The 21,415-nt window shown below is 36.0% G+C and overlaps 2 protein-coding genes across 2 annotated transcripts; one reads left to right on the top strand and one right to left on the bottom strand.

The window, feature by feature from the left end:
* Positions 1-372: 372 nt before the first annotated feature.
* On the top strand, positions 373-11,929 carry LOC115456172 (WASH complex subunit 2; the record flags this gene model as incomplete). The annotated part of the gene is given in 10 exon segments (XM_037444534.1): positions 373-460; positions 806-951; positions 1,510-1,598; positions 1,760-1,878; positions 2,240-2,359; positions 2,573-2,651; positions 5,687-5,832; positions 6,292-6,402; positions 6,625-9,952; positions 10,487-11,929. Coding segments are annotated over 10 exon segments (4,327 nt in total), but the record flags the coding sequence as incomplete, so codon positions are not given.
* A 139-nt stretch (positions 11,930-12,068) lies between these two features.
* LOC115456185 (fatty acyl-CoA reductase wat) lies at positions 12,069-18,924 on the bottom strand. The gene is made up of 11 exons (XM_030185133.2): positions 18,865-18,924; positions 16,655-16,840; positions 16,292-16,382; positions 16,033-16,155; positions 15,701-15,825; positions 15,452-15,610; positions 15,154-15,263; positions 14,471-14,538; positions 14,058-14,238; positions 13,024-13,222; positions 12,069-12,557 (listed from the first exon to the last, which is right to left on the bottom strand). Exons 2-11 carry the CDS (start codon positions 16,834-16,836, stop codon positions 12,197-12,199), a joined length of 1,599 nt encoding a protein of 532 aa, XP_030040993.2. The 5' UTR covers positions 16,837-16,840; positions 18,865-18,924; the 3' UTR covers positions 12,069-12,196.
* Between the last annotated feature and the right edge of the window lie 2,491 nt (positions 18,925-21,415).

The raw sequence follows: 21,415 nt of genomic DNA on the forward strand, positions 1-21,415 counted from the left end.
AGCGATAGAGATGCCACGTCCGCTGAGAAGTGACGTCTATTCGCACCACTCTGGATGAGCATCCTTCCTTATTCTCCGTACATTCATCTCGCTCACTCGTCACTTTCGCACGCCCGGTACATGATTGCTCGTGTCGCTCGGGCGGCTACTCGTCGCGTGCCTCATACTTTGCCACACATTTGTTCTTGTCGCTCATCGCGACGCACTAAGGCCAAAGCTACGAAGTTTCTGCACTAGTGGCACTGCAAACGGTCTGCAGCGACGAGTGAGGGAGGGATCTATACGGGGGAATAGCAAAGACACCTGACACAGACTAGTGCAGATAGCACTGCCATAAATAAATGTTTAAAATTCCCTTTACGCTTGTTCCAGGTTTCTAGCACTAAGTAACAGTCAATTCATAGAAAGCAGGGTGTACGAAGATGATGCTGATATCTCCACCGATAGTGCGCCCGCGGTGGTACGTTCGTCATTTCTGTTTGTATTTTAATATGTTTACTGTCCTCATAGCGAAGTGGGCGATGAACCGGGTGTTCAATATGACGATGCAGCTTCCTCGGTCAGAGCCTAATTTATTTAAGATGTAGGTGTCCTAAAGTACTTATTGTCCGTAAAATAAATAATATTTTTATGTACAGTCCGGGCTATGTGTCAACATTGATTTAATAAATAGTTAGTATCTCACCTATGTAATAGTTTGTTTCAAGGTGAAACCAATTTTAGTTACTATCTAATAAGCCTTCTATGTACCAATTATAATCCCATCGAAATGTGTTAAATTAATAGAATAAATTATTGTTTCTAGGAAACCCCACAAAAACCCCACAATCAAGAATCGGACTTGGAAGCAATCAAGAACAGTTTGCGGGTGCTGCAGGACCACCATGAGTCTGTCACCATACTGAAGGACAGCGACACAGAGACCGACTCTGATTGTGAAGATGGGGATAGGTAAGTGATACGGAACAGCCCCTCCAAGAATGTGGTAAAATAAAAAATGACATGATGGTGACCAAATGTGATGATAGATCGAGAGACCAACACGTGACCCACCTGTCAGTTGTCAGTCTCTCGACCAATTACAATCACACGATACGCAGGTTCGTTATTCGTATCCTGTTTTAATTTAAATTCTAAGATGAATAACTGGCGAGGGATAATCATCTCTCCTCAAGCTATTTTACTAACTGTGCCCAACTTTTTTTTTCTTTTTTTTTAACTCGGAGGAAATCCCTTTATGCATTTCTGCCGGACTTATACGTTGACGTTCTACTGATTAAAACCCTGCCATTCAACTCTCCCTAATATCGCGAGGTTCGCAAGTGTATGCAACGGCAACCCTCGCAGGAGTCGGTGTGCCCTACTTCACTTACCGTCATATACAGTGTGTGTACTCTTAGAAGTCTAGAATACGCACACTGTATATGACGGTGTTGTATGTTGGTAAGAGGTTAAATCGGTATCCTTTGCTTCGATAGGTTTATAATGTAATTTATGCTTACTTTACAGGGTGGTGCTAAAAGCCAAAGATCTTTATTCGGAGCGTCCGCTGCCCTATATTATCGGATCAGAGGCTTGGAAAAACTCTTGGCATGCAGGTATTCTACTTATACTCTTTAATTATATTAGATTATGCTTGTGGCTCCACACCCACGTAATCTGTTTCCAAGATACAACTGTTTATTTCCACAAGGTAAAGCCACCCAGAGTTATAAAATGATTTGTCATAGAAATAGACAAATGTAATATTTGTTTTCAGGTCTTATACCAGAAGACAGTGACTCAGAGAGTGGTTCGGCGGGAAGGGAACCGCCGTCCCCGCAGTATTCTGACTCCGAACCCGAGGACATACAGGTCACGAACAAAGCTAACACTACCGTAAGTATTACGATATATATGGAGATATCTTAACATAACGATACTAAATGAAACTATACATTCGTCACATCGTGCTAAACTAAATAACGAATAACGAATTTTGTCGCCAAATATTCTGGTCCTCTATTTTTTTTTTGTCCAACCCTTAAAGTAAAAATGAAACACAGTCAATCTTTGAATTATTTGTTAATTTATTTTGAACATGCTGTAGATCTGTTTAAATAATATCTAGAAACCTTGTTTTATCTGCTCCACCTTTCTCATTTATCGACAACGCACCTAAGTATGATAGTGTTAATATTAAAAGCCACAACTAATAATTTCTAAAAGTCACATTATTACAAAATACTTTTAATTGCAGATATCGGAAACAAGTTCAGATATAGCTTCGGAGCAAGACACGCCTATGCCACTGCCGAAGTCAACTCCGGCGGATATCGCGGCGGATCTGGCGAGACGGCTCGGTGCACAGCAGCCGAAGGTATGACGCCTGCCCATAAATAATAGCAAAACTGACATTCATTGCAATCTTTCACAAGAAGAAATTCTTACTATAAAATCTTTGAAACTGTAACATAACAGTGCTTCTGCTGTTTGAGGCATAGTAGTCTGGTTTAAATTAGTTTTATAGAGACATGGACCTTTTCTAATAACAGAGCTATAATATATTTTTTTTAATTTTCATAATTTTTAGATGAAAGAACCGGAACCTGAATACTCGCCTCCCAAGACTGTCTCGAAAACTATTTACAAGCCACAGCAACCCCAAACAGGTAATTCATAAGTGTTTCTTCTACTTTTTAAAATTAAGTTCTAAGCAACGGTTCAGTAACATTACAATAAACAAAAGTTCATTTTACTTAACCATCACTCACTACATCCCTCTACCACATACATCACCACACTTTCTAACGCACTACACAACACACTCCAGGATTTAGAATTATTTATTTTTGAAGAAAACTTACAGACTAATAAACAATTTTCTTTTTTATATCTAACATGATTAATATTGCCAAGAACAAGCCTCCATATTTGTATATATTTAATTTATTTACATAGATATTTAAAATAATTGCATCTATTATACATGCATTGTTGGTTTATGTTTTATTAATATACTAGCTTTTGCCCGCGGCTCCGCCCGCGTTATAAAGTTTTTCAGGCTAAAGTTTTCCGTTATAAAAGTAGTAGTTTCCCGGGAGCCTATGTTCTTCCCAGGGTCTCAAACTGTCTCCATACCAAATTTTATCCTAATACGTTGGGTAGTTTTTAAGTTTAACACGTTCGGGCAGACCGATGCAGCGGGGGACTTTGTTTTTATGATATATTTTTGTAGAACTTTTAAGAGGAACAATCCCGTCATACATTATTGTTGCATATCTTTAACCGTTTACGCAGCGCACGCAACAGAAGCTCTCAAAACTAATAAATTGTCCCCGTTTTTGCATCATGTTTCATTACTGCTCCGCTCCTATTGGTCATAGCGTGACGATATATAACCTATAGCACTCCAGGAACAAAGGGCTATCCAACACAAAAATATTTTTCAGTTCGAACCGGTAGTTCCTGAGATTAGCGATTACTGCTCCGCTCCTATTGGGCATAGCGTGATGATATATATAGCCTATAGCATTCCAGGAACAAAGGGCTATCCAACACAAAAAGATTTATTCAGTTCAAACTCCTAGTTTCTGAGATTAGCCGTTACTGCTCTGCTCCTATTGGTCATAGCGTGATGATATATAGCCTATAGCACTTCACGAATAAAGGGCTATCCAATACAAAATGATTTTTTTAGTTCGAACCGGTAGTTCCTGAGATTAGCCATTACTGCTCCGCTCCTATTGGGTATAGCGTGATGATATATAGCCTATAGCACTCCACGAACATAGGGCTATCCAACGCAAAAAGAATTTTTCAGTTTGGACCGGTAGTTCCTGAGATTAGCCATTACTGCTCCGCTCCTATTGGGTATAGCGTGATGATATATAGCCTATAGCACTCCACGAACAAAAGGGCTATCCAACGCAAAAGAATTTTTCAGTTCGGACCGATAGTTCCTGAGATTAGGCATTACTGCTCCGCTCCTATTGGGTATAGCGTGATGATATATAGCCTATAGCACTCCACGAACATAGGGCTATCCAACGCAAAAAGAATTTTTCAGTTTGGACCGGTAGTTCCTGAGATTAGCCATTACTGCTCCGCTCCTATTGGGTATAGCGTGATGATATATAGCCTATAGCACTCCACGAACATAGGGCTATCCAACGCAAAAAGAATTTTTCAGTTTGGACCGGTAGTTCCTGAGATTAGCCATTACTGCTCCGCTCCTATTGGGTATAGCGTGATGATATATAGCCTATAGCACTCCACGAACATAGGGCTATCCAACGCAAAAAGAATTTTTCAGTTTGGACCGGTAGTTCCTGAGATTAGCCATTACTGCTCCGCTCCTATTGGGTATAGCGTGATGATATATAGCCTATAGCACTCCACGAACAAAGGGCTAGCCAACGCAAAAAGAATTTTTCAGTTCGGACCGATAGTTCCTGAGATTAGGCATTACTGCTCCGCTCCTATTGGGTATAGCGTGATGATATATAGCCTATAGCACTCCACGAACATAGGGCTATCCAACGCAAAAAGAATTTTTCAGTTTGGACCAGTAGTTCCTGAGATTAGCGCGTTCAAACAAACAAACAAACAAACTCTTCAGCTTTATATAATAGTATAGATTAACAACTGAAGTTAGCTAAAATTGAGTTTCTCGAAGCCGACCACTATTTATGTACTATGTATTTTGAGACTATGCAATTTTGTCGCGTTCGCGATTCACTTTCACTTTTGTTGAGTTTCAGAACGCGATATTAGATCCTCCAACGCGTACGCGAATTTGAACTTTATGCAGCGGTAATAAATTACAAATTGACTCTCCATTTTATTTAGAAAACGTTTGTATGGGAAATAGGAAAATGCTGTTTTGAGGATTTTCCCGGCAATTATTCGAATTTTTCTCACCTTTTGAACCTTCCCTAGACCTCCACGAATAATTCAAGACCAAGATAAGATAAATCCGTTCAGCCGTTCTCGAGTTTTAGCGAGACTAACGAACAGCAATTCATTTTTATAAATATAGATTAGTATATTGTTGTATATTAGTATATAATATGTATTGTATTATAATATTTAATAATATATCTATTTCTCCTTGCTCACCCGTTTATTGTACACCGCCATCTATTTTTACACTTGTTTCTGTCCATCCAAAGTTTGTCTGGAAGAAATCGCTTTTAGCGATAAGACCGCCCATTGTGTTCTTTGTGTTTTATTGGTTGTGCAATAAAGAATTATATTATTATTATTATATAAAAAGTGACGATAGTCTAGTTGGGTGTGGAACCGACTGCCAAGACGAATGTCCGCAGGTTCAAATCCCAAGGGCACACACCTCTGACTTTTCTAAAATCATGTGTGTATTCTTTATGAATTTATGATGAAAACATCGTGAGGAAACCTGCACATCTGAGAAGTTCTCTATAAGAATTTCGAAGGTGTGTGAAGTCTACCAATCCGCACTAGGCCAGCGTGGTGGACTAAGGCCTAATCCCTCTCAGTAGTAGAGGAGGCCCGTGCTCAGCAGTGGGCAAGTATATAATACCTACAGGGCTGATATTATTATTATATAAAACAAATGTCTACTATTTTATTTTATAAATATGTAATTCTGGAATCCAGTTTCCAGGCACATTCTCCCAAAGACCTACCACCGACATCTAATGTGATGTCAATACACTCTTTCTAGGTACAATATTCACAGACGAGCCTCCACCACTGGATTACCAGTCGGAATCCAGCGAGGAAGATATTTTTGCTGAAGTGAGGATAAACAGGCCTAAAATGACTGCGGTGGATGATCGTTTCGCAAGAACGGCGTTTGCTGAAGTGAAGGTATTTTAATGATTTTCAAGTTTTATAATAAGCTCATAACTGAAATTAAATGTTTATAAGATTAAGCGATTTGCCAGTTTGGACGTTGATTTTACATTGAGAATCCTTATAGAGAATGCTCGAAAATTTTGTTTTGTTTTCTGACATTGTTTCCATATTAGGACATAACATATTTGTTATTGGAATGTATAGAAAAGCATGTAGAAAGGGAGGAATTTTTCAGAAAATTAAAACTTCATAAATTGGATGTAGGTTTGATTCAGTCCATCCTGTCGTGTCTGAGGACTGATGTGGCAAAAGTAACTGTAATTTAACGACTATCATGTAGATGTGTAGGTAGTATCACTATTTTTCAATCTGTCTGATTTCTACTGTATGATACAATAGAATTGGGATCTTCTTGTTGACAAAAACCGTAAACAAATGATTAAGTAAAAAAAAAATGTTACCATATTACAGGTTGCACCTCAACTAAGGAGCGAAGAAAGACCACTGTTTGATGATGAACCTGATGAATTTGAAGATAGACCACCACCTGTACAGAAAACTGAGGAGAAACCTGCGTACAAAGTATGTTTTAATGTTAACGTAATTCTTTTATTTCATTGTAATATTAATTTATTTCATTATTAACTTAGTCAAGGCATGTAGAAGAAATAGTTTTTAAATGTATGTTTTTTTTTTCTAATTATGTGTGTCACCTGGAATTGTAACAGGTTCGCTGAATCATGTGGTTGTTGGTCTCTTACAAAATAAAAATTAATAATAAATGATAATGTAAACCTATTTCAGAAACCAGTTGGAGGAATATCAGTTTTTGGTACTAACAAAGGAGCAGAAACCATCGGAGCAGCCATTTTGAAGCGTAATCAACGTAAATCTTCTTCAGAAGAAGAGTCGGATTACGATGAACGCAGTCCGCCACCAAAATATAAAGCTGTGGATCAAACAGATTCAATTAAAAAAGAAAAAGATATATTCGATGACCTTTTTGCTAAATCTGCTAATTTGGAAAAGAAAAAACAGGTAAACAAAGATAAAGGTGAAGTCAAAAGTGTGGCAAAAGATAAAGTAGATTTGTTTAGCGATAATCTTTTTGATGACGTCAACGATTTATTTACTACAAATGTCATGAAAAATAAAAACAACCAAAAGTCAATTTTTGATGATGATGATGATGATCTTTTTGCCGATATTGGTATTTCAGTTAATGCTAAGGTGAATGATAGAAATAATGAAGCTGTAGGTAAAAATAATAAAAGCATATTCGATAGCGATGATGAATTGTTTGCGGATCAATCTCCGGCCACTAATAATAAGAGTAAAGAATTTACTGATGTTTATACAAACGATAATAAACCTGGCTTTATTGGTCACAAAAACATTGATAAAACAAAAGAAGTCACAAATGCAGAAAAGCCGACCACAAGCGCTATCGATGTTGCTAAGCCAATTATATCCAATCAGTCTAATATAAAGTCGACTAAAATAACAAAAAACATTTTCGACTCTGATAGCGACAGTGATATTTTTGCCAATTTTGAGAAAAAAGACACAGAGAGCAAAGATGAAAAGAAAGATATTTTCGATGTAAAAGAAAGAATTACGGATGTAGAAGATATTTTTAAATCCAGTGAAACTAAAAAAGGAGTGTTAAAAATTGGCGATGAAATAAGCAAAATGCGAAGTCCATCACTGTTTGATGATGATGAAGACGATGAGTTATTTAGTGATACACCATCTAAAAATATACAGAAAACAGGTGCTTTAAAGGAACATGCAATTGGTGCTATAAATACTCTACTTACTAAAGAAGCTGAAAACCCAGTAAATAATATCCCAGAAATAACTGATGTTGTTGAAAAAACAGTCCCAAGTGTTCTTAAAGAAGCTGTTAAATCTGAATCTTCGGAGGATTTAAGTAGTGAAGACAAAAACGGTCTGCCTGAAAAAATAGTAAGTGATATACTTACAGTACCAAGTCACAATGACAATAGTCAAAAAGAAGATACATTTGAAAGTAAGGTTAATAATCAAAATGATTCAATTCTTTCATCCGAAAATAAAGAAACAAAAATACAAGACACGGAAACTCTTATATCCAATGAAACCAAGTCTGAATCAGGAACAAACCAACCTATGCCTTCAATAATTGATGATATTTTTATAGAAAAAGATACCTTATTTAAGATGGACAAAGATCCAATTTCCGAAGATATTTTTGATGATGAGCCACCTGTGTTTGAAAAACCAAAAGAACCAAAACGAAGCAAGAATGTCAATGCATTATTTGACGACGACTCGGAAGACGAAGCCTTGTTCTTCAGAAAGAGTGATATGGATGATAAATCAGAAAATTTCACTTCAACTGTCCAATCCGATCGTCTTTTTGGGATATTTCACGACGAGCCGCCAGCTATTGATAATATTGAAGATGATTCTGATATTTTTAAATCTGGCTCATCGACTAATTTGAAGGATGAAAATGTTAAAGAATTTAGCAAAGCGAGGGAAGAACCCGATTACTTTGAAAATATACCTCCAGCGGACTTAATTAAAAATATTCCTGAAAATGAAGTTGATCACGAAAATGTAACAACACTAAAAACTCAGTCCACTTCCAAAGACAATAATAATTTAAATCATCCTATCAATATAGAAAAATCTGTATCACAGATAATTGAAGATAAAAATAAGTCTCTAAACATCCATGAAGCATTTAGCGAAATAAAAGAAGACGAATTTGATGATATATTCAAAGCAGCAAATAAAGTTGTTAATATTGGTAATGACGAGATATCGGAAATAAGTATAGAAGATTTTATTAATAAAAATGAAAGTCAAAATAAATCTATAAAAATATCTGATAACATATTTAATAACTCAGGTATATCAACTACACAATTACCTGAAGATGTACCTGCTTCAATAAAATCGGGGATAGAATTCGATTCAGACGAGGAATTGTTTAGAACATTGCCAAAACCAGATAAGCCTAAAGTGCCTGAAATTTCGCCTAGCGATGAATTAGATAAAGGAGCTTTATTATCAAAACATGGTGAAATTGATATAAATAACAAATTAAATAAAGAAAACTTTTTTAAAGCTGTACACAAAGTTGAAAATGTATTAGAAATATCAGAAAAAATTCAACCAACAAAAATATCTGAAGAAAATTTAGAACACAAACCAGAATTGTCTAAAAAAGACCTCCAGAGCAAAAACACAGATATTAAAAAAGTAGGAAGGATAAAATCTCTTAACTTGAATATAGATGTATCTACACTTCTCCCTGGTGCTTCTCCGAAGAAACAAAAAGTAGAAACTCCAAAAGACAAGGATTTGGAAGTCGTGTCAGATTCTACTTCCGAGGAAGTAGTTACCACGCGTCTAACACCAGAAAATGAGTCGAAAATGGTTAAATCTATAAGTTTTGAAGGAGAACCAAATTCAGAGGTATTAGATAACAAACTGTCAAAAGAAAGAGCTAGAATTCAAGTCAAACGTAGGCCATCAACAAGAAGAGCTAGACGAGAAGCCGTCAGAAAGTCAGCTATAGACTTTGACGATTCCACAGACAATTCTAGCTCTATAGATGATCCGCCAAAAAATGTTAAATCGGAAAGTCCATCTAAAACATTCGATGTCAAGACTGTACTAACCGAAAGTTCCTCGAATATTCTTAATACAGATATAAAAGATTCTAGAATAGATAATAAAGATGCTATAATTTCTAAAATAGAGCAAGTGATGCCTAAAGACAAAGAAATCAGCACAGATAATGCGGCAGAGAAACCGAAAGTCACTTCAAAAGTAGTTTATATTTTGAACGACGAGGACATATTTAATACTAAACCAAATGATAAAGTTGATTTATTTAAAAAAGATACTCCGATATCAACACTGGGTAATATGTGCGCAGAAGTTACAAAAACTGAGACTAAACCTATTGTAAGTGATAGCGCCAAAAAACCATCTAAAGTCAGTATTTTTGGCTCCGACAGTGAAGAGGAATTATTTGGTGGCAAAAGTAAAGATAAGAAGAAAGTTGAAGTAAAAGGTTCTCTGTTCGGTGATGATGATGATGATGACTTGTTCGGTGTTAAAAGCAAGAAGGCTGGTAAGTTGAACGTTTTATTTTTTGATCTAATAACTGTAGATTATGATATATTTATTGTGCCAAGTATTATAGTATTATTGGTGTATGGACGTAGCTTTTAATATGCTTAGTAAACCCAGAATTCCATTATCTCACCCTTGTCTCCACGGATCGACCAGCCTATCTCAGCTAAAACGAACGCTATCGGCAAACCCCAATCGGGCTTGACTGCCTCATGCATATTTTATCTAACGTAGGTTACTCGTTCGACTTAAAGCCGTTTTCAATAAACGATCCCAATCTCAATCTTCAATTCGATTCCGAGAATGAACCAATCAAAATAACTCATTTGTAAGCATGTCAAAAAAAAACTTTGTTTCGATTGATCCATTTTTGAGATAGATCGATAAAAGCGATTTGGATCGTTCATTGAATACGGCGGCTAATCACTGAACGGAAACTGCACCGCTAAATATGATTAATCTGTTGAGTAGTTTTTTAGATTTTTGGGCGATGTGTCTTACGAATTTATTTCATAGGATTTTTCAATTTCAGATTTTACAAAACCACAAACATCCAGAACTGCCACAAAAGAAATCGAGAAATCAGAGCCAGTGTTTGACGATCCTTTGTCTATGCTCGACGACGATGAATAGACATGTTTATGATAGTCTACATTATAGACAATATCGGCGAAACGAATTGTCTGTGGCAAAGTTTTAATAGCAGTTACAGTGTAAACACCTGTGTAAACGCTTTTTTTTTTTAAATATGTAGATAGTTTTGCCGTTTTCAAGATGAAGTGAATAGCGATGTAGTTGAGTCGACATTTAATCTGTTGTCAAGAATATGAAATACTAAAATGAACATAAAAATTTACTCAATTAAAAAAAAAAATATGGACCTAACGGTAGGCTTGAGTGCTTCTTTGTTGTCGTCATCATTACAGGTCTCAAGAGCAAGAGAGATAGCAAGATGTCCTTAATACGCGCCATTTATATATTTTCATAATGAATTACCGCGTCGCTTTTCAATTATGATCTATAAAGCCATTATGTTTCACATTATAAACGTATAGAATAAAAAATATAATACTGCTCTCTGCTCTCTCAAATGAAAACTATTCTGAATGAAACTTTCTTACTTCAGCAGTGTTTTTACAACCTGCAAGTTTTATTAGAAAATACTTGTATGGGTTTATAAAAATAATACAACTGTTTTGTATGTTAAGTTTATAAAATGTTAATTTTGATATATATGATGTCTAGTTCTATAGATAATGAATCTTGATAATAATATCAATGGTTGAAATGCTAATTGACTTGAGCGAAATTTTTTTGCGACAATAAGTTTCATACGTTTTTATTTTATAGCTTTAAATGTCGATACGAGCTTGCCGTTCGCCTGATGGTAAGCGATACCACTACCCAGAAACAGGTGAATCACCATCCAACACCTTGAATTACAAAGTATTGTTTGGTATCCTACTGCGCTTGCCATCCTAAGACATGAGATGTTAAGTTTTCTATGTTCTATGTCCAGTAGTTACACTGGCTAGAATATCCTTCAAACCGGAACACAACAGTGACTACACATTGCTGCTTGGCGGCAGAAATAGACATTGCGGTGGTACCTACCCAGGCGGACTCTCACATATAAGAAACCTACCAGCACCACCATACATATTTAAAACCAGCACATTTTTCTATGTTTTGTTAAATTAGTAATTTTTTTTCGAAAATAAATGTCGCTTAAGACAATTACCCTTTTAACCGTTGATATATAAATTAATGAAAGATGAACGCTAGTAGACACAAACAAATCGTTTCGCTGATTTACATGTAATTAAAATATATAACATTCCAACAATTTTTATGTTTGTTCAATCAAATATTTATAATTGGTTATTGTGATTTTTATATGAAATTGTTACGATATAAAATAATATATTTTCATATAATATTAGTTAACGATTGTAAATAAATGCTTGTTTTATAATTGTTTTTTTATTACTTATTTTTCTGATTGAAACATATTCTAGCTGACCTGAGTAATTCGTTGCAAGGTACTTTTTTTATTATTGAACTAAAACAATCGGTTCGTGAAATATATTTTATTTTTAAATTAATCTTACTTTAATAAAGTAGAGTATACATTTTAATCCTCAGAACACCAACAAAATTAAACTCATTTACACATCAAATTAAATTTCGATTAAATTATTTTCACAAATCTAAGTTGATTGGTAAAAATATTTCAAATTACTTACAGTCCAAATAGTTTTGAAAATAGCTTCAGACAGAAATACACACAATAAATAAGCACATAGAAATACACACTCATAAATACAAAGTTAGCGATACGCAGCCATTTTTGTTTCTTAAATCCCCGTTCACTGCCTTTCAGGCCGTCTTTGACCACATATTTCCGGCAGCCCAGGCACCATACAAGTAAAAGTCTCTTCCAATTTATAGAAGTCATTTCGAAGTTGAATATAACTTTGTCTTGCTCCGACATTTGATTATACAATGAAACAGTGTTGCGATCGTCAAAAATCCAGTCGTTGGTCACAAAATAACTGTAGACTAACGCCATTTGGTATATTTTGTTGTACATTTTTATGAATCTGGAATATGAAACAGAAGTTAAAAGCTGTAGCTTCAATCATCTAATGGCAGATCGACTGCTGAACAAATTTGGACTCGATCAAGTATTCATTTTTCGAATCATAAAACATAATTATGTATTGTCTGAGAACAAAATTTGTGCCGGATACGGCTATGTCATCGCCAACCATGAGTCTGAAAAGTTTATTAAACGGGTGTCCAAGTTATGCCTCCCACTATCGCCTTTTTTTATTGCTTTGAATGACGAGACAAGCTTGCCGTTCGCCTGATGGTAAACGATACGACCGCTCATAAACAGTAAAAACACTATCCTACACCTTGACTTACAAAGTATTGTTTGGTTTTCCACTGCGCTCGCCATCCTGAGACATGAAATGTTAAATCTTATTATGTCCAGTAGTTACACTGGCTACAATGCATCCCTTGAAACTCACCGGCATTGGTTTATAAACTTAAAAAACTTACGAAGGTATCTCCTTGGGCTTCTTAATTCCGAAGAGAAAGTACACCGTCTCCATGATATAAGCCGGTATGTAGTGCAACAGCCATGTCAGCAACCAGAATATCGTTTTATTCTGCGTCTCCACCGTGTAGCCGTACCAAATAGATTTGGGAGACGCGTAACGCCGCATGTATGGGCTAGTCATTATTTTTCTGTTTTCACCTAAAAAAATAAACTTATCTATATTCAAATGAATTCCTATTTCCCTTGGTCACGCCATCAGGCGTGAACGGCTGGACCGATTTCACATTTTTTTTGTTGTGTTTGTTATTGTCAGGAGAAGGTTCTTATGAAAGAAAAAAATCAAAAAATTGCGCAGTAAATTAGAAAGTTTAAGAAAACTTAACGAAAATATTAATTTTATATAACCGTCAATTGTTTGAAATAACTGTCAGCGATTGACAGAATGCGCGCTGCAAATTCATAGTTAAGACGGGACAACGTCTGTCGGGTCAGCTAGTTCAAAACAATAATACTACGAAACTTAATTTTGATGACCGAAATTAAAATACTTTTCGGATTTTGTCCCGATTTTTTATTATAATTTTACAGAAACGAAATACAGAAATATGTAATAAACAGGGTAGCTTTTGAAACATAAATTATTCATTGCCCTTTGGGAGAAAATATCAAATTCTAAAAATTTATTTATTATTTTTAAAATGAAGTAACTTCTCTGAGTGTGGCAGTGTGATACTAGATGAATCTAGAGTGATCGTTGTGAAAGAAGAAGGCCCTAGTTGCAGGGATGCAACTAGGACCGCACTTGCCGTTTGATGTGTTCCTGATCTGATACGGGAAAGCTTCTCGCCATATCAGTTAGAAAGTCCAGATGCCAAACTGATATTAAGAAGAAAAACCCAATATCACTTCCCTATTTTAACTATCCCGTCACGGCATTCGAACTCGAGACCTCAGAGCGGAAGTCGTACCACGCGCGCATAAAAATTACATCACTGAGGCAGTCATAAACATAATCTGAATTCCTGATACTCACCCCAAGACACCTTACACCTATAGTTGCTAATGGCATAAATCTTGGCGTCTCTGTCTTCGGTCGCGGCCCCCCACGCAGCGGCTATGATGGTATTATTGACATAGTCCACTGGTGCGTAGCATAACCTCACATCACCGTTAAGTGTTACATGTGTAGCCCCCATGCCTATTCCTAAAATCACCTGTGAACAAGGGTTTAGTTGTTCTTAATAAATCTTTTTATCAAGCCTGAAGCCATGACTGGCCAAACGGCCTCTCAATCCTAAATTTCGGTTAGTTTACCTTCAGAGCCAAAATGGGAATGAGGTCATGGCTTAAATTAGTTTATAAAAGGCATGAAATATCGAGTCTGACTTTACTGTGCTTGTTAAAATATATGTGCTTGATTGAAATATATTTATATGAATCTCTTACTCCAGTAGGTCCATATACCGAGCTGAGGTCTAGCCACCCAGGCGCAGGCTCACTGTATGCACCAATCACTGAAAAAAATACCTAATATTCAAATAAAACTAACCGTATTAGTTTTTGTTCATTAACACGATAAAGGGAACCTTTAAACATTAGGGTTTTTTTTCCTTTTGGGTATCTCACCCCGCATTCAACACCGGGGGCAACCTACGAATGGGATACTGGAATCCCCCGGCTTAGCGACTGCAGGATCCTGGAAGAAAGTTGGGAGGGGATAGCTGGGAAGGAAGTGTGCGGGAAGGATAAGGAAACCTCTTAGGATGGGAGGAGGGGAAAAGGCTAGGAAGTGTTCGCGAGCCCTTATAGGCGTCAATGTGAATTGGCAACCATGAGGTATACACACCTAACTGTGTGCCTAGGGCCGTGAGAAATGTCCCCCGTGCATGGGCGTGCATTCGGTGTGGAGACCTGGACACTCCTACTACTAGTGTCGCATAAATGTGAAACTTTGTCAAGTTATTTACAAAGTTTCGCTTATATTCAAAACTACTAGAGCACTAGAACCTTTGTTAGAAAATTACTTATTACACTAATTATAATTTAAAGCCACTATTATTTAACGAGATTTTATATCGGAAAAGTAGGTACTTATACCGTAGCAATTTTATAGTAGAAGTCAAATTTACCTATAGGTGGTCGAACTATGCACACCGGTAGATCTCGTCCCATAGTTCTCACTGCTTCTTCTGCTATTGCTTTCGTAAAAGTATACGTGTTCGGCCAATCTTCTATCAATCTGCAAATTCGATTATTTTTTAAAGAAAGGACTTATATCTAATTTCGACGTCCGCAGTGCAGTCCTGAATAAATCTTCGTAAATTAAAGCTCTAAGTGATCTTACCACTATACATGGCTCGTGGAAGCGCCATTAGGCGAGCGACTAGATCATCTTAAAAACTAGTAGTACTTATACAAAACACCTACTTGCTAGTAATTTTCTGCAGCCTCTCCTCACTAACAGTCTCTACCAGCTCTATCATGGTCTCAGGAGGTATCGGACTAGGGTAGAAATTTTCCAGGACCTCGTGACTCGCCCAGCTCTGTGTGGCGTGAGCGAATGTTGTTGACACGTGGACAAACGACCTGTTTTTGGGATAAAAAGTTTTACGTCTTAAGATTTAGAATTAGTAGTCAGTATTCTAGCAAAAACAAGTAAGTAGAATAGGTAGTAACTTAAGTTGCTTGCAATCCTTCGCCAGTAGTAATATCTCCCTGGTACCGCGTACGTTGTGTATGGTGGCCGCACGCAGAGGCTCGTGGAACTTGGTGGTAGCCGCCACGTGGAATATTATATTCACCTGGAACAACAACTGGAGGGTGTATCTGCTAGGTAATGTCTATGAGACCTTCTACTGGGGTACTTATATAAGTATTTCTTGTCATTCGACAATCCACAACTTCCCTTGCATCGACCTTACGTTCAATTTAGATATCATCAGATTGACATTCCTATGAATCTTCATAGGCAATAGCTACCATACAAGCTAAGTCTACAACCAACGAACCTCTTGTGTCAGCTTGTTCCAGTCTTGATAACTTAGGCCAAGTCTAAGTTCTGTTATATCTCCCTCCACGGGGATCAAACGGCTCGCGAAATCTGGCTTCTTCTCCCTTAATAATTCAAATACCTGAAAAATGTAGATTATTTAGAGTCTGCTATAATATTATGTTGAATATCGTTTGATCTTCATAATGACTATCTTAATAGCATGATTTTGATGATGGGTATAGAAAGATTTGTATTAGTTATAGATAGGTACATACAGAATCCTTTATACATTGCCGTAATCTTTCCATTACCGGACTTCCTTTCTTTGATCTCATCAGTATGTAAATTTTATTTATATTGCAGGATCTGAAATTATAAAAAAAAAAAATTTATGGTGGATGTCATTGTTATAGTAGAAGTTCTATGCCGCCCTCTTCCCGCAATCAGAATTGTCCATGATTCGTTTGCAACTATTTATGGACATTAATGGATGGACATCTTAAAGTGCATTTTGACACAGTTCGCAAAACTTTTTAATACTGTTTCTTTAGTTAACAATAAATATAATCACATTGCTAACCAACAGGTTACCCACTTTTGATTTAGTTGTATATAAAACCATAGCTATTGAATGCTACCTTAAAAGCTTTTCGATTAACTGCTTCCCGAGAAATCCTGTGCCTCCAGTGATGAAAATTGTGCTGTCATTATAAAACGTCTGGATGTCAGAGTTTCCCTTCTCAGTGGCGATGTGGATGGGCTCCTGTCGCAAGATCTGATCTTGGAGTACAGCTTGTGCGATATCCATAGTTCCATCCATGATCCTGAAAGATGAGAATATTATAATGCAGGTATTTTTCCTTGTACTGCTACATATAGGATGTAGCGTGTGTAGTTAGTATCCTGGAAGAGTCGCCATGTAATGGAATGATGAAAACATGTTGAGACGTGTTGATGGTTTTGGGCTCTTTATTTGACTGCACTCATAATACTAACTTAATACTACACATTACATGCCTTAACACACTTACACATTACATGACTTACACACACTCCAAGGAAGACCGAGGTAAATTTCCCTGGTTTGTACTTTCTGTAAGATTTGTTATATTGTTACTTTATACAGGCACGAAAAACTGGCTCCACTGTACTTGATGGTAAATGGATTGACGTCCTAACAGTAAAAATATCAATTAAAATAATTGTTATTTATACTTGGCTTCCTCAATTAGTGAAACGGAGTGGAAATTATGTTATTGTGTATCATGTTCCAAGAAAAACAAAACATAAAAAATCTATTTGCCACCAAGGTCAAGCAGAGGAGACGCGGACGTTAAGGTAGTACAAGTATTATTCTAAATTCTTGATTTTGTGGTTTAAGTACTGAATGAATCCCTCCTAGCCTAATTTCGGCCACGGCGGCCAATATCAACGGATATCAGCCAGGTACGCAGGAGATATTATAGTGTACAAATGTGTGCGCAATGCACAGGCGCACTCTCTGTGTCTTCACCCTTATAGTCAGTGTAAGATCAGGCGCAGGACCGACGGATTTTTTTAAGATGGTAAAACCCAGTCACAATTATTTTAAGCTTGACCCGGAATTGGAACCCAGGGCCTCAGCACGGTAGTCGTACTCCTATCGCATTGGTACTGTTTTTACATATCGCAAAAAAAAATTCTAAAAGGTTTAGTTTAATTTGGGTTCCCAGGACAGCAGTTTCTTGCTAAATATAATTTAAAGTTATTTCAAAGTTGATGAAATGCAACAAACGACAACATTTTTTTAAAGTCTAAAAATGTAGGAAGATACTCTTCCTAAAGTGTAAGTACGTACATTAATTATTTGGATGTTTGTTAGAAATCAACACAGCAATCACTAAACAGATTTGGTTGGAACTTGAACCATTGATAAAATATGCGTAATGCGGGATTAACATAGTATAGGCTACTATCTATGTATTTTTTGTACCAGAAAAGCTTTTTAGTCTTGACTCTATCTCCAACCATGGAAAACCATTATCTCTACAATTATTTTCCCCTTATTGTCCCTTCTTACTGTAATTATGCATAAAATTTGAATAATTTCTTTATTACAAAGCAGCCACATAAGTAATATATCACAGTACAAATTGTCATACACAAATGTGCCCCAAAAACAAATTTTACCTTTAAATTTCAATAAATAAATAATATTAAATATATTATCAATCTCTTTTAGACTTGCTACATTACCAACCCTTTATAATAATAAAATATATTCATACTCTCTACGAAAAAATTGGGAACGGGAAATTAAATTTTAATATTATTATAATAATAAATACTTAATTATTTATACGGTGTAAAAATATTTCGCCGTGCCACATCGCGGGCACGGAGGACTCTGATATCAAATTATGTGAAGGAATGGGGGTGTATGACGGTTACATACATAAACATCAGTAGTAATTTACGCATAATACTTATAAAAGATATAGCCACTGTTTTAACGTGTCGCTCATATAAATCTACCCCACTTTCCTCTACGCATCACAACTAGTCAAGTAAGCCACACCCTAATTACTTCTGCCATAGTAACAGGAAAGGCCCCATAGCCACATGGCGATTTATAGACATGGAATCGATAGAGTAGAACCTAAGTCAAAAACATATCTAAATAAAAAATATTAAATGTAACATTTTGTTGTGTGGTCCTCCAGTAAAGTGGATTTTTGTCTCTTAATGTTGCGACGTTGGAAATTTTCACCGTCGAGATATGAAAAACACTCTTTAGTACATTTCTTCCTCTCCATGTAATTATATCAGGCACTGTTTACTTAAGAAAAATAATTAAAATATATTGTACCTTAAAACACTGAACACTCCACAAAAACTACCTACGTGCTCTTTGTGTAAAATACTATTAAAAAATGAATAATATGCTCGGACATGTGAATCAGATGACCTTATAAATATTTTAATTTCTTACCGACCCTAAAGGAGGTTCATCTATTTGCCGTAATTTTTTTGGTTGTTTTATGTTTGTTCTCATTTTAAGTTTGTCGATATAGGACCTTGGGCAGCGAAGATTCAGAAGGGAACTTAAAATCAAAATAGGATTTTGATGATTCTTATTGTGTTGGTTTGTTTTGAGTACCATATTAGCGGGTCGAGCCTGGATGCAATTAGCTCGGGACCAAAAAAATTGGCATGATCTGAGAGAGGCCTATACCCAGCGGTGGGACTCTACAGGTTGTGGATGATGATGATGATGACCTTATTAAAAATATTATTGTTGCTTGACGTTGAACTTCGGAGATGCACCAGGGAACTCTTCAAAATAAAATGAGGATGACTTTGTATTGTGTTCAATTAGTTGCGTTTTAGAACCAACAAAAAAACAAAAAATATAACCTATAAGTATGTCAACAACAAAAAAATACTATACATACTTACTCCAAAACGTAATAAAATGTTATATTAGGATTAACTAATAAGGAATTATTAAAACAATAGCAATGTAATCCTCTTTACAAAGCCCTGTTTACTTTGCACACAAAATATTTTTTTTTAGAGTCAGTGCCTAATTTAAATTAGGAACTAACTAAGCAAGTAAATACACGAATAAATAAACTTAAATGAGGCCCCGCGTTTTTCATTGTATAAAAACATACATAATAATTGACTGCCCGTGCTGTCTATATGCGTAACTACTCTATACCATTTTTTAAATCCGGTAACTAATATTTACTTTACGGGCAGACTAACTGGCCGAAACTACGGGCAAAGTTTGTATACTATAAAAATGTGTTATTCGAAAAATATTAGACAAATTTTTATTTTACCAAATGCCTTATATAAAATAACTAAAAAATCATCTTGCATTTTATCTAAACGATCTATAAATACACGTTATTAACCCCGCAAGGGCAATTGCGCAATCATTGGACGTAGATACGGTGCGCCAAATCATTTAGGTAAGATGGGGCGATTTATTACAGATGGTTATTGTTATGACTACAGACTACCTGAGAAACTAAGGATCTTTTTTTCATTACGTCCATCATATGTCTTGGGCATCGATTCCAACTTCATGGTCACAGGCAATGGCACTAGATGCGAAATTTTTTTACCCTTTAAAAACAATAAGTTGAGATGTAGAATTTTAAAGAAATTCTTTGCTATATTTGATTCATTATTCTTGAAAGCGTATGTATCGTAAATTATTTTTTTCTTTCGAAAAACTTAAATCAATGTCCACGCGGAAGCAGTCGGCACAAAATGATGATAAATTAACCGTTATTGGAAGGTAAGACCTATGGCATTTAGCTTGGGTCACTTAAAAGTACACGCAAAACCCTTGGCATTATTTCACCTTTGACCTCATAAATAAATACACCCAATACAGTATATAGTTTTAACTCCACCAAATATACCGTGGCTGTATAATATATATACTACAGTAAATAATGTATAATTATATGCAAGTCTATTGTCGTATAAGTTAGTACTCAGAAAGATGTTACTTACACAAAATAATGTTAGTAACATTGACGTATATGTATCTACATATTATAATATATCAATGGTAGCTACTTATATATAACACATTTGGCTCGGAGCTGGAATTGAAACCAGATCACATAAAAAAATTAAAAGCCACTAACACAGCCATCATTTGGCTGAATGGGTTGTGTTTGATTTGAACTCGTGACATCTCAATTCGCCATCGCCCGCTACGCCATAGAGACAATCATGGACGTACCGGGGTGAGGGTTGGGGCTCAGAGGGGGACAACTGGCTTCTCCTCAATTCAGCATAATTTTGTATGTAAATATCAATTTATGTACTGTGTTGAAAATTGGGACTTCTTTTGCGTTTCCGTTTCACTTCCCTCTGGATCAAAATTTAAGATATTTCTTTCCTGTGTTAAAAACTGGGTATGCCCATGCGCTTGTTCCAATGTCCTATGATAATATCACATGCATCGAAACTTGTTTCGTCAAACAAGTATTTTGTTGATGTACTTAAGCGTTCGTAGGTCATGGTAAAGGTCATACAGAACGAATCATAAGGCTTGATTCATGCACGTTTGACAGTGTCAACTCGGTTCCATACAAGTTAAGTACCAGCCAAACGAAACCAGTCAGTAAAAAGAATTATAATATACTACCAATACAGTCAGACTAACGCACCGAAAGTATTGTAGTTCCCTTGATTTTCTTTATGCTTTAATATTATGATATCCATAATCCATAATAAAAACACCGCGAGAGTTCTAAGAAAATTTCAGCTTATTCTCCTTCATTACACTTAAAAAAAATTATGACTTAAGTAAATGTTTGACAAACAGACATGAGCTTTCATAAGGCGTTCGCCTAAAGACCATTAGGTAGAATACTACGGAAACATATGCC

Source organism: Manduca sexta, chromosome 28 (genome assembly GCF_014839805.1).
Source record: "Manduca sexta isolate Smith_Timp_Sample1 chromosome 28, JHU_Msex_v1.0, whole genome shotgun sequence".
Classification (NCBI taxonomy): domain Eukaryota; kingdom Metazoa; phylum Arthropoda; class Insecta; order Lepidoptera; family Sphingidae; genus Manduca; species Manduca sexta.